Below are 13,593 nucleotides of genomic sequence, written 5' to 3'. Positions count from 1 at the left end.
GGGTGCAACTATCTACTTTCTAAGGGGTATGCAGACACATGAGAGCCATTTTTGACATTGAAACATCGAGGTACAGTACTGGTACCAGTACCCCGGTGCAACACTACTAGCCTCCCTTTGAAAAGGGTGCCTGCCTGTGTGAAATCATTGGCGTCTGATGTGAATGTGGAAGAGGGTCATGATTCCCCAGTCTAGGGTGTCCACCAGCATCTGAACAGGCTATCCCGTCTCAAGAGTATGTTGTACCATAAACATGTTGAACCTTCAACTAACAAATTAGACTGAAGATTGTATTCCTTCCAGAAATAAGTACGAACAACATTTTCATATTAAGTCACATTTTAATTTCCATCTTGGGTATAAATTCTATAAATGAGCTCATATCGAATCAGCAACCTTTCTTCAAACACTTTTTGCCAGGGTCCATTTTACATCGTCAATTCCTACAATGAGAAAAAAAGTTTGTCAGTAACAATAATGATTCATTTGCTCACTGCAATACTCCAGCCTCTCTTCTCAGGACAGAAATATTGGCTTCAGTGCAACTCAGAAGAACGAAAGTCACTGTCTTACTCATCACTGCAGAGTTTTTTGAGCAAACCATTTGACATGGCTTCCCGAAGTTTAACAACTTCAGAGAAGGTCCGGAGGACTTACCATAATAGCGTTGACGATGTCGTTGTTATTATTTTTGAGGGCACGTACAGCCTTTGCCCGTGACACGTTTGCTTGTGACATGACGAGTTCAATGTCCTTGACCTCAACTCCAGTCTCATCAACCTAAACAGCAGGATGAGTGGCGTGAGTGGGGGGTGACTCTTGCCCATTTTCTCAATATTGAATTCATTTTTACCTCTTCCTCTTCGCTCTCCTCCTGTACTGTTGGCGTCTGTGTATTTTCCTGGATGTTTGATACTGCTTCTCCCTGCACCTTGAATTTTTCTGCAGCAGCCAGCTGGGCTTGTTGAGAGAGATCTTCAATCTAGGTTAGAAAAGGGTGGGCAGGTTGGATAATCACAAAACAGTGAAAGCAGAATTTGCTTACTGTCATGGGAGCAGGAAGACCATACAAACAAAAGTTGCAATTACACAACTACACACCTTAGCTTCCCCAAACACAATATATGTGTCTGATGCGGGGCTCTTGTAGACATCTGGTTTGGTTATGACAAACAAGATGTTCTTGGACTTGCGAATTGTGACTCTGGTGACACCTGTTACCTGCCTGAGACCAAGCTTTGACATTGCCTAGAAGAAATCACACAAAAATAAACATCCATACCATTTGTGTCTAGGTGTAGCCAAATTAGACCAAAGGAAACAATTTGCAGCAATTTAAGATTACCTTTCGTGCCTTCTTTTCACTGCGGCTTTGTTTGGCTTTACTGACGGGTTCCTCATCTAGTTCAGCGGCAGCTGCAACCTAGAGCAAGCAAAGTGTTCATCCATATTAATGTGGCCTCAGAAATTGAGCATCTTTGTTTAAAAAAAAACAAAAAAAACAACTCTTCTCAGGACAGAAAGGCTGGCTTCAGTATGCTCAGAAGAACGAAAGTCACTGTGTAAATCATCATCCAAGAGTAAAAAAATAAATAACGTTTTGCAAATGCGAGCAAAATACTTCAGCCTTACCTGTGCTTGCTGCGTCTGTGTCTGTGCAGAGTCCTGTTCTTCCAGCTCAGGGACTGAGTCATCACTCTCCGATTCTGTGCCAGAACCTTACAAATGGGACGAAAACAAAAGTTATTCCAAAAAAAAACAAACAAAAACAAAAACAAAAAAGATCAACAAAGAAAATTCTGCATTAATCCTGGCACAATTACAATAGTTTACATTTTTTGTTTGTTCTCCAACTGCCCAACATGTTCTACAGTACGGCTGAACAATACAGAAATTTTGAGACCGAAGTTGCGATCTCAAGACAGTGCGGTTTCGTCATCGTCAAAGCTGCTTTTTTTTTTTTTTTTTTTTTTAAGGGCTCTTATCCTCCAAGTTCACCAATCAGCGGCACGCCACAGTGCCCGCGCCCAAATGTTATATATATATATATATATATATATATATATATATATATATATATATATATATATATATATATATATATATATATATATATATATATATATATATATATATATATACACGTCTACGTCACACTGTCGCCGATTCACCCTGAAGCACTTTTTATTTTTAGTTTGGACTTGAAAAAAATAATTATTGATGCATAAAACCTAGGAGAAGGACATACAAAGCTATCCAAGCGTTTCCATGTGTCAAGAACTGGAGTGAGAAGTATAATCCAGGGATTCAAAGACAGAAAAAGTACAGAAGAAGCTTGGCAGAAGTAGAAAGCGAAAGATTTCAAAGACCCTGGAAAGAAAACGAGTGAGATGTGTGTAAAGACCCCAGAACAACCGGCGAGACACTGGTTAATGACTTCACCACATCAGGAATCAGTCTCTGTGAAGACAAACACCAGAGCTCTGCACAGGAATGAATTGAGGTTGCAGACCAAGAAAAGCTCAAATTTTGAAAGAGAGACACCTTCAAGTCAGACATAAGTATGCTCAGGACAACCTAGAGAAATACTACGAGGACTGGAAGTTTCTCCTATGGTCTGATTAGACTACGTAAACTAGAACTCTCTGGCTATATTTTTATGTTTGGAGAAAAAAAAAAAAGGAGAAGCATATAACCCAAACAACATCATCCCCACAGTGAAACAGTGGTTGAGAGTATTATCTTGTGGTAATGCTTCAGTGTAGGGCTGCACGATATTGGAAAAAAAATGACATTGGTATTTTTTTTTGTGTGTGTCTGCGATATATATTGCAATATTAAAAACAGAAGAATTTCACCAGATGATTTGAATAGCTCTGTTTGCGAAGAATTTGGTTCACGCAACATGACACTATTGTATTCATACAATATCAAATGTGCATTGCATTTGGTCTCCATTGTAATGAATGGGGGGGTTTTGCATTTCAAAAAAAAAAAATTTTACAAATCAAATTTTTGTGTTAGGAATGTGACAAATACAAAAAAAATGACTGTACTGTACTGTACTCAAGTCTCCATGGCATGAATAATGAATAGAAAAAAGTCATTTTGGGGGTGAACTACTATAATGTTTTATTCCAATTCCAAAACTCTACATCTTACCAAATATTTGTCTGATTTCTAATTAAATTATCATCATCATTAGCATTATAATAGAATGAAATCGTCTAAGAACAAGTTACTTTTTAGGTGCTAAGTCTTATCTTAAATGTAATGAGATTTGTTTGGACCATGAGACATTTTAACTACTATTATTATTAGCATCATCATCGTCGAACGTGAAGATCATTTTCTTTAAACCCCTCTTTAGTTACGGTGTTGAATGAATGGCCCCATGTCTTTAAGTAAAAAGTCCGTGATTTGTCAGTGCTGTTTGGACGGGTTGCAGCAACAATGGCGAGGCACTGTCGGCAGAGGATGGTTTTTTTTTTTTTTTGGGTTCTGTATCTTATTCATTTTTTTTTTTTTTTTAGAGCCGAAACACTTGCATATTTCAGATGTTGACTTTCTTTTGGGAACTAAATCCACTCTCGCTTCTCCCACCGTCCCTCCTACTTGTACTTGTCGCCTGTTAGTGTTTTCAGAGCAGACAGCTGTGAGAGTGGAGGGGCCGGTGAGTGATTAGCAGGCGGGAGGGAGGTAGAGAGCAAGGCAGGGTCCCGCGGAGCATGGAGTAATTGCAGCTTATATGAAGCAAAACAAAAGTCCGCGTGTTCAAAAATAAATAAATAAATAAAAACATATCGCACATCCCGTGATGTGACTATCGCGCATGCGCACATCGCAATCGCGATGTTCAAACGGTATATCGTGCAGGCCTATTTCAGTGCATCTGTAACTGGAAATCTTGTCAAGATGGAAGGAATCATGAACGTACAAAAATAAGCGCAGATTTTGAAAGAAACTCTGAAGCAGTCAGCAGTAAAACTTGGTCTGGGTCGTCGCTTCGTCTTTCAACACGACAACGGTCCAAAACGTATGTCTCCTTGGTGAAGAACTATCTCCAGAAGACCAAGGTGAATGTAATTGAGTGGACTGCACAAAGCCCTGACTTAAATCCCATTGAAAATGTGTGGGGCGACCTAAAGAAGACTATCCATGCCAGAAGACCATTAAATCTGGACGTGCTTGAAATATTTGCCAAAGAAGAATGGGCTGGGATTCCTCAAAAGAAATGCGAGCGACTTGTTGAAAACTACAACAAACGACTGCAGGCTGTTATACATAGGTATGCAACGATATCCAAACCAACCAATCAAATAAATCAATTTATTTACCTCTTTAAAAAAAGAAGAAATGAAAGCAACATCACGATACCATAATTATCCCGATAGTGGTTAGGTAGGCGTTACAAAAAAGGTCACAATATTGTTTAAAAAAATAAAAAATAAAAAAATAAACTTTTGTACATTATAGCAATGTTTATAAACAACCTACAATCTCTAATAACACTCAATATTGAGGCACTTTGTTGCTAAAAGCAAGCACACGGACTTCCTCCACATATTGACTCTGTTTATATACATAGGTCCAAAACATCCATTGTGAGAATTGAACTGCACTAAAAAAAAAAAACTAGCCATCAGAGGGTGCTCGAAATGCACAAATGGAAATCAATCTGACTAACAGATGTGCTGATTTTAATATTGTGACGTGACGACGACAGTGTGGCAGTTTTAATATCGCGATATCGCATTATTTCCGTTAGTTACATCCCTAGTTATCTAGCAAAAAGGACAGTCAATTGACAATGGGGTATATGACGCAGAGGAGGTGGGACTTTCCAACTTCCGGGTTTTTGCACATCAACTTTGGTTCCGGATGGTGACATGTGGGCCGCGTCCCAATACTTCCGACTTTGTGCCCTTCGGCTATGCGTTCCCGTCGATGGGAGCGAGTAGTCGTGCGTCTGTCTCCGTTGTCTGAAGCACGCGGTTGGGGGGCACAGGAGTGGGGGTCCAAGTGTTGGAACGCAGCCAGCAGTGGCCGGAAACGGCGCTGATGTGTGGAAACCCGGAAGTTGGAACTTGTGGCATCTATCCCATTAAAATCTGGTGGGCTAATAACTTGGACCCTGGTATTTTGTTTTTTTGTGGAATATGTAAGGAATAATCGGTTCAGAAAATGGATGGATTTTCATTTCTGCGTGCAAACTAAAATAATGTAAAAGCATCCAAAATAAAACTAGAACGTCTAAATACGTGTTAAAAATGTGTTGAAAAGTACACCCCAGGGAGGCGTCCAGAAGACATCCGAAACAGATGCCCAAGCCATCTCAACACGGAGGAGCAGCGGCTGGACTCTGAATTCGTCCCAGATGACTGAACTTCCCACCCGATTGTTTTTTCATTACGTGAAAATGTCTTATTTTATTTTGAGTATTTAAAATTTGTTTTATCCATATTTCACTGTATCCGAATACTAAAATATTCGATATAATTTTGAGTTGAATATTTAAATACTAAAATATTCAATAGCTGCAGCCCTAATTAATTTACATTCCATTTCTGAGTTTTAGGTTTCATGATAAGGAACTTAAACGATACTGATGTTTCAGCATCAGGGAAACTATCCCGATCAGTGACATTATGACATACAGCAACAAGAAAGAAAGAAATAAGGAAAGAAAGAAATACCCTCGTCATTCTTGATCACAGTCTCCACCTGGGCTGGGGTTTTATCAATTGTGGGGACGCTATTGAGTGATGGAACAGAATTTAGTACCTCAACATCAGGTTGGACATGTGCAGGCTTTGCAAGGGCTTCAGCAAATGTCAGTTTGTGTGAAGTTGGGTCAGGGACAGGAGACTCAGCAGCCAATTTGGTCTCAACAACTGACTTAGCTCCTGGAGCAGACTTGAGTTCAGCCTTCTGAGCAAGTTTCTCTGGCTTGGCCGACTCCACCACAGGTTTGTCCTGCAAGTTTTGTTTTGCAGGCTTCATGTTAAGAGATTTGTCCTGAGGGGCTGGATTGGCAGCCTGAACAAGAGCAGGCTTGTCCTGCAAGGCTGGCGTGCTGGCCTCCACGGAAGTGGATTTTTCTTGTGGGACAGGCTTGCTGGCCTCAATGGGAGCAGGCTTGGCAGCCTGAATGGAAGTGGGTTTGTCTTGAGGGGCAGGCTTGATGGCCTCAATGGGAGCAGGCTTGGCAGCCTTGCCTTGCGGGGTTGGCGTGGCAGCCTGCACTGGGACATGCTTGTCCTGCAAGGCTGGCTTGGCGCCATCGAGGGGAGCAGGCTTGTCAGCCTTGTCTTGCGGGGCTGGCTTGGCAGCCTGAAGGGGAGTGGGTTTGGCTTGAGGGGCGGCCTTGTCTTGTGGGGGTGTCTTGGCGGCCTTGTCTTGTGGGGGTGTCTTGGCGGCCTTGTCTTGTGGGGGTGTCTTGGCGGCCTTGTCTTGTGGGGGTGTCTTGGCCGCCTTGTCTTGTGGGGGTGTCTTGGCCGCCTTGTCTTGTGGGGGTGTCTTGGCCGCCTTGTCTTGTGCGGGTGTCTTGGCGGCCTTGTCTTGTGCGGGTGTCTTGGCGGCCTTGTCTTGTGCGGGTGTCTTGGCGGCCTTGTCTTGTGGGGGTGTCTTGGCGGCCTTGTCTTGTGGGGTTGTCTTGGCGGCCTTGTCTTGTGGGGTTGTTTTGGCGGCCTTGTCTTGTGCGGGTGTCTTGGCGGCCTTGTCTTGTGCGGGTGTCTTGGCGGCCTTGTCTTGTTCGGATGACTTGGCAGCCTTGCCTTGTTCGGATGACTTGGCAGCCTTATCTTGTGGGGCTGGCTGAGCAGCCTGCGTGGAAGAGGATTTGTCCTGAGGGACAGGCTTGGCAGTCTCCACAGTGACATGTTTGTCCTGCAAGGCAGGCTTGACGGCCTCCACGGGAGCAGGCTTGGTAACTGGCATGGGAGGAGTTTTTTTGTTCTGAATGGTTGGCTTGGCAGACTCCACATGAGTGGATTTGTCCTGAGGGGCAAGCTTGGCAGTTTGCACTGGGACATGCTTGTCCTGCAAGGCTGGCTTGACGCCCACCAAAGGAGCAGGCTTGGCAGCCTTGTCTTGTGCGGCTGGCTGGGCAGCCTGCATGGAAGTGGATTTATCCTGAGGGGGAGACTTGGCACTCTTGTCCTGAGGGGCTGGCTTGGCAGCCTCTACGGGACCAGGCTTTGCAGCCCCCACAGGAGCAGGCTTGGCAGCCCCCACAAGAGCAGGCTTGGAAGCCTTGTCTTGTGGGGCTGGCTTGGTAGCCTGCATGGAAGTGGATTTATCCTGAGTGGCAGACTTGGCAGTCTTGTCCTGAGGGGCTGGCTTGGCAGCCTCCATGGGAGCAGGCTTGGCAGCCTCTTCTTGTGGGGCTGGCTTGGCAGCATGCATGGAAGTGGATTTATCCTGAGGGGCTGGTTTGGCACTCTTGTCCTGAGGGGCTGGTTTGGCACTCTTGTCCTGAGGGGCTGGTTTGGCACTCTTGTCCTGAGGGGCTGGTTTGGCACTCTTGTCCTGAGGGGCTGGTTTGGCACTCTTGTCCTGAGGGGCTGGTTTGGCACTCTTGTCCTGAGGGGCTGGCTTAGCAGCCTCCACAGGAGCAGGCTTGGCACTCTTGTCCTGAGGGGCTGGCTTAGCAGCCTCCACAGGAGCAGGCTTGGCAGCCTTGTCTTGTGTGGCTGGCTTGGCAGCCTGCATGGTCTTAGGCTTATCCTGTGTGGCTGGCTTGGCAGCCACCACAGGAGCAACATTTTCCTGCAAGTGTGGCTTAGCATCCTCTATCGGAGCATGTTTGACTACACTGTCTTGTGGGGCTATCCTGACAATATGTTTAGGGGCAGGCTTGGTAACATTGACAGGAACAGGCTGTACAGGAACAGCCTGGGCAGCTGGTTTTGCAGTCTCCGCAAGAGCAGGTTTGACCTGAGCAGCTGGCTTAGTCTCAAAAGAGTTGGGGTTGGCCTTAGGTTGTGATGGTATTATGGTCTCAGCAGAGACATTTGAGGCCTTAAGTTGTTTCATTGGCTTCACAGTTTTTTCAACATAGATTGCATTTGGCTCTATGTCAGTCTTGAGTTCCTCTTGAGATACATGCTTAGATTTAGACTCTATTTTAGATATTTCTACAGGGGCAATGGGACTATTTTGATTTAGTATTTTACTTGGCTTTATAGGTGGAATTAGTGGTGGGAGATCATCATCAGCAGGAATGGAAGCAGATGTCAGCAAAGTAGCTTCAGAAGATTTGGAAGGGCTAGAAGCAAGTGAATCTGAAGCTGCCACTCCAGATTTTGGGGTCGTTTTAAGGGCTGATGGGGTTGAAACAGGTTTTTCAGCAGACGGTGATGGTTTTGGCTCACTTGGAGTGGGCTTAGCATCAACAGTTTGCTTATTATTGACAGATTTTTGACTTTCTTCAATAACCTTGACATCCTGGGGGACAGGATGAGGCACAAAGGCCACTCCTTTCCTGGGTTTATCTTGTTTGCCAGCCTTCACAACTTTTGGGGCATGATTAGCTGAAGGTGAGGAAGCTAAGGGGGATGGAACCAGTGACAAGGGGGTAGAGGAAGGAGTGGATTTTGGTGAGGTGGGAGAAGAGGATGAGGCAGACATAGAAGAGTGTTTCCTTCTGCCTGGAACAGCCTTTGGGGCAGAAGAACCCTGAGTGCTTTTGGCATCTTTGCCTTTGGGCTTTGCAGGGCCAGAAGCTGCCTGAGGTTGCTGGATGGAAGCTGGGGCAGGAGATGTTGCTGAACAAAAACATATTATTTAATTTCCTTTCAAACAGGAATGCGGAACCGTTTTCCATGCAGGTTAAATCAAAGGTTGCTCAAACCAAGACACAATAATATTTTTAGGGTTACAATAGTAATACTTCTTGGATCCAAACCATTCAAAATGCAGTTTTTTTTGTTATTTTTTGGTTTTTAATTCCACACAGAACTCATTTAGTCAGGGGATGCTTTGGCAATCAGACTAATACGTCAAAGTCATATTTCATGCACAAATGCTGAATTTCAGCTAGATAAGTCATGAATGACACTCAAAGATGTCATCTGCTCAACACAACCTGGCTCGCCACAGGTTGTCTGATGTTCATTCCATGCCAAATTCCCCGTAGTCCGTTTTTGTCAATTAAGCTGTGGCTGGATTAGGGCTGGGACATACATCGATATAAAATGATAGCGATATATTTTTAAACAGGATATGGAATTAGGCCATTTTGTCTATATCGATATAGTTCAAACTTGCGCTGTGTGCTGCGCTTCTGCTCTGCTCAATGCTACGTCCAGCACCAGCCCCTCCTCTTTTGTGCACAGCAGGTTTTGGGGGGGCACTTCACACTTGCGAAGTGCTTGTCTCGTCTTCTCAATCATGCAGATCGCGGTTAAAAAATAAAAAAGGAGGGAGGGGCGACACTTCGCACTTGTATGTGAAGCAATTGTCTCTCCTTCTCCTCTTTTCCAACACACAAAGCACGGCAGAAGAATTGATTTGTTAAAAATAAAAAATAAAAAAGAAGAAGAAGTCGCAGTCTGTAGGGTGGGAGTGAGCCAGTGAGCAGCGGTGAGCATGAATGGCTAGCAACAAGCTACACTACACTCGCTACACTGAGGAGAGCGATAGACAAGTGCAAGCGAGGGGTGGAAGCATTACAAATACTTTTCACCATCTAAACAGTGCCACAAATTTAAGTATAAAGTGTGTGTAGCTGCATGCTGCAGGAGCTCCAGTCGTAAACCGTCAGTTAGGGTTTGTCATATTTTGTTCTTTTTTAATGGTCCATTCTTTGACCAGGTAATGCGTCTTTGAGTCGAGGCTGGCCTGTCCGCAGTGGTACGTCCACTGCGTTTCGTAACCCGTTTCATTTTATTCTAAGAGGATTTATTTTCAATTTGTTTCTGATTTGGGGAGACGGAACTACTTTAAATGAGCGTCATTGGCAGAAGAATACATGAAAAGGAGGAGGAAGCGACTGTGACCGTTATTGTGTTGTGACTGGAGCATAAGACGAGACAAACTTGTGCTGGAGCTACTATGGCCCCGGATGCCGTTTCTTTTTCCCACAACCTGTGTTTGCCGTGATCCACAATACACTCGTCTTTACGAAGATCTAGTGTGACATTATTTTTATGTGATGTCAATTGTGATGTGATGTCAAAATCTGCCCATATAACACTGATTTACATAACATATTTGTCGTCTGCAGTGGTAATCGCAGCTGAATGTAACAGTGCAGTAATCATGACAAGACGTTACTGTGTGTATTAATAAAATTGCATGTGCAAAATATAGGGGAATATAAACACAAAAAATACCACTCGACAAGTTCCACCATTTGGATTTAGCATCTTAATACATAGCATAGTGGTCCTAAATGTTCTTAAAAACGATGTTTTATTCCTAGTTATGCCGACGTTGCTTCAATAAACAAGTCTTTTGATTCAAAGTGTTGAGCAGAAGTGGGTCGACAACAAAAAAAGCAACTATGGTGCTTCAGGGGTTCTGTGGGTTCTAATAGTCTGGGGACCATGAAGGCAATGGTGGACTTTTTGTGAGCTATGCACACAGACAGACATACATATGAAAGCCGTGGCTACACCTTGTTGTTTTGGTTACAGTCGACAGTAATCACGCCAAACTCTCACAGAAAGCATTGATTTTGCGGGACATGGCTCCAATTATTGGGAAACATGAACTGAGCTTCAATCGCTGTGCGTAGACAACGCACTACGCGGGACAGTTTCTTACCCTAGTTGAGCGATAGATCCCACTGGCTGGGAGCAGCACAAAATTAGCTGGAGGCGGCCTCCTTGTAATTTTGAACAAAGGAAAACCCCTGAAATCTTATGAATTGTTGATTAACTCATTCACCGCCTTTGACGGAAAAAGACGTCAAATGATGCAATGTATTTTTGCTGGGCTGGCAGTGAATGTGTTAAATAACTGAGCAATGGTGGAACAGTTGTAAATTAACCAACAGCTCCTCTATCTTGTTAGCACAAAATATAAAAAATACTCAGGAACAAAAATTATCTTTGTCATTACCAATGGGATCGTCTGTGGATCGAGACTAGGGCTGGGCGATATAAACAGTATATTCAATATAAGGTATAAATTTTGCCAAAGGTAGATATTTTCACTCTACCATCTTGCCACGGGAGTGCATCTTGAAGACATCATCGCATAGCACATATTGATTACATTATCGTATCTACGTCAGCTTGCGAACGTCACACGACAAAGCTCAGAAATCAGATTTAAATTAGTTTTTTTTTTTTTTTATCCATCTATGTGGCCTTTTTCTATACAAATAGCCCATTTTATAACGTGCAGACCTGTGGCTAATGAAGTGAAGCAGCCTATATACACTGTTAAAAAAAATAAAAAAAAATAATCAAGCCATTATGTTAATTGTATTTTAAGTGCCTAATACGTTTTCACACATTTTCAATTAACATATGTTCATGCATGTATATAAATATGAATAACTGAGGGGAGTTCAAACAAAAAGGTAAAATATGAATAAGTAAACTTGACTTAATGTGCTAAGATCAAAAATAGAATTCGGATCTTGTAGTCAAACAAAGCCATAATGTGCCCCACACATTGTTATATATACACACACACACACAATATTGTATTTCCTTTAATGGAGCAAACCAATACTTATAAACACTATCATCCTACAAGTTTAAAAAAATAATATATATATATATATATATATATATATATATATATATATATATATATATATATATATATATAGAGAGAGAGAGAGAGAGAGAGAGAGAGAGAGAGAGAGAGAGAGAGAGAGAGAGAGAGAGAGAGAGAGAGAGAGAGAGAGAGAGAGAGGAACCTTAAGCTAAACAAAGGCAGTGACTTGGCAGATCAACAGATCAGTCTGCTATCTGCCGCTACACTTTCTATAGCTTACTAGTTAGCATACAGGCCTTTATGGAGGCTGAATTCATCATGCTCAGATAAATTTAAGCGAGTTGGGCTAGAAGCTCAGCAGCCTTGCAGAACTGTCCCAATGTCACCCTCACACTCCAGGTCTTAGTTAAAATGTAAAAAGTGTGAGGTGAAATAAATGAAACCTTCAGATAAAACACTACATGCTACTAGATTGAAAGTGTTCTTTTAGTTGTGAAAAGGACTTTAGTAAACACACAAAACACGCAGGATGCTTCCTAAAACAAAGCTGTCAAAGCAGAATGCCAAACATCTGAATAAATACAAGGGGATCCTGGGTTACTCTCTGGAAGCCAAGTCAGCAACACGTGCAACACCTAGCAGTTGACAGTCAAAATGACCATCACCTGTTACATGCACACCCAATATGAACCACTCATCTTACATCAAGCCCCTCGAAACAAGTGTCCAAATTTAGGGCATTCACAAGCACCATCGAGTATACTACCAGGACCCCAATACTGTTGTTTCTGGATGCAGTGTTTCTGGTTACATGCTTGCAACAAGTTAAAATATACGAACCAGTCTCCACTTGTGGCTGCTGCATCTCCTGCTCAGTGACTGGGACAGTTTCTGTTGCTTCGCCAGGCATGGTTGCTAACAAAAGACACAACGGTTACCTCATTGGCGAAAAAAGAAAAAAGAAAAATGAAAAAGAAAAAAGACCAACACACGCATGGGTATTAAAATTGATTGTCTTTTCATTTAAGGAAACAATTTTGCATATTCTACAGGACACTGTTACCAATACTTGTCGGACCGGTAAGGCATGCCATGCTTTAGCTAGGTTAGCCATTTTAGCCAAGTTAAGCTACAAACAACTTGTTTGAGACGGATGGAATGCTGCTGACTTGGACCAACCTTTAGTTTTTACCTGAAAACAAACGTTGACCACGAGTTACTAGCTGTCAACCCATTAAAGTCTATAACAGATGTCTTGTTACGAATGCGGCCCTGGAAGGCTGCATTAACAGCCATCATGTTCCCCCATTTTGAGCCTGTTAACGGCAGGGGTACAAAGGTGCACATAATCATGGCAAGATGGTAAGGAGACAGGCAAATGGCCTTACCAACAAATAACACTACTTCCAATTAACGTTCGAGAGCGTTGATAGCGATCGTAATCTTTGTAAATCGGGTGGATGACATTTGATTTAGAACGGAGATACTCACCGACTCTGGATGCTATATCCAAGATGGCTGCGAGAGAGAACCTGTGACCTCAGTTTCAAGCGGGTATCCGGTTAGCAAACTTCCTTTTCCGTGTTACTATCAAATCCGATATGACTTTACTGTGGAACGCTGAGAAGTCTAACTTCACATTAGAGGTAGAGTAACACAGATAAATTAAGTGTATATAATATTAATGAAAGCTGTACCGGTACACGTTTTAAAAACAAGTGACACTAAACGTGACAACCAATCCAAATACTGTAAATTAAATGAAAATGTGTATTTTTATTTAATAAACTTGGATTTACTTGTAAAATGCCTGAACAAATAGTCACAATATCATTTTTTTTTTTTGTCAAATCATTTTCTTTTTTATCCTGAACAAATATTTGTGATTCGTATCACTTTATTGTAGTTAAGTGAGTC

At 42.6% G+C, this 13,593-nt stretch overlaps 2 protein-coding genes and 2 non-coding genes across 5 annotated transcripts; all 4 read right to left on the bottom strand.

Annotated features, from left to right (window-relative positions):
* Positions 1–321: 321 nt before the first annotated feature.
* Positions 322–13,305, bottom strand: LOC144013596 (nascent polypeptide-associated complex subunit alpha). Of its 2 annotated transcripts, none has more exons than XM_077512660.1 (8): positions 13,168–13,305; positions 12,517–12,591; positions 1,633–1,718; positions 1,346–1,423; positions 1,102–1,248; positions 854–982; positions 658–780; positions 322–443 (listed from the first exon to the last, which is right to left on the bottom strand). In XM_077512660.1, the coding sequence occupies exons 2-8, from the start codon at positions 12,584–12,586 to the stop codon at positions 429–431; spliced, it is 648 nt and encodes a 215-aa protein (XP_077368786.1). In that variant the 5' UTR covers positions 12,587–12,591; positions 13,168–13,305; the 3' UTR covers positions 322–428. The 2 variants fall into 2 exon arrangements, with proteins under 2 accessions (XP_077368786.1, XP_077368787.1); XM_077512661.1 differs by lacking the exon at positions 13,168–13,305 and adding an exon at positions 13,065–13,155.
* Positions 512–586, bottom strand: LOC144015109 (small nucleolar RNA SNORD59). The gene has a single exon (XR_013282692.1). It is a non-coding gene; the product is annotated as a small nucleolar RNA SNORD59 (small nucleolar RNA).
* On the bottom strand, positions 1,507–1,580 carry LOC144015108 (small nucleolar RNA SNORD59). Its single transcript, XR_013282691.1, has one exon. It is a non-coding gene; the product is annotated as a small nucleolar RNA SNORD59 (small nucleolar RNA).
* LOC144013595 (uncharacterized) lies at positions 2,148–11,617 on the bottom strand. The gene has a single exon (XM_077512659.1). The coding sequence runs from the start codon at positions 8,629–8,631 to the stop codon at positions 5,647–5,649; it is 2,985 nt and encodes a 994-aa protein (XP_077368785.1). The 5' UTR covers positions 8,632–11,617; the 3' UTR covers positions 2,148–5,646.
* Positions 13,306–13,593: the final 288 nt, after the last annotated feature.

This window comes from Festucalex cinctus, chromosome 2 (genome assembly GCF_051991245.1).
Source record: "Festucalex cinctus isolate MCC-2025b chromosome 2, RoL_Fcin_1.0, whole genome shotgun sequence".
Lineage (NCBI taxonomy): Eukaryota > Metazoa > Chordata > Actinopteri > Syngnathiformes > Syngnathidae > Festucalex > Festucalex cinctus.
Note: the sequence above shows the minus strand (reverse complement) of the source record. Positions and strands in the feature narration are given on the sequence as shown.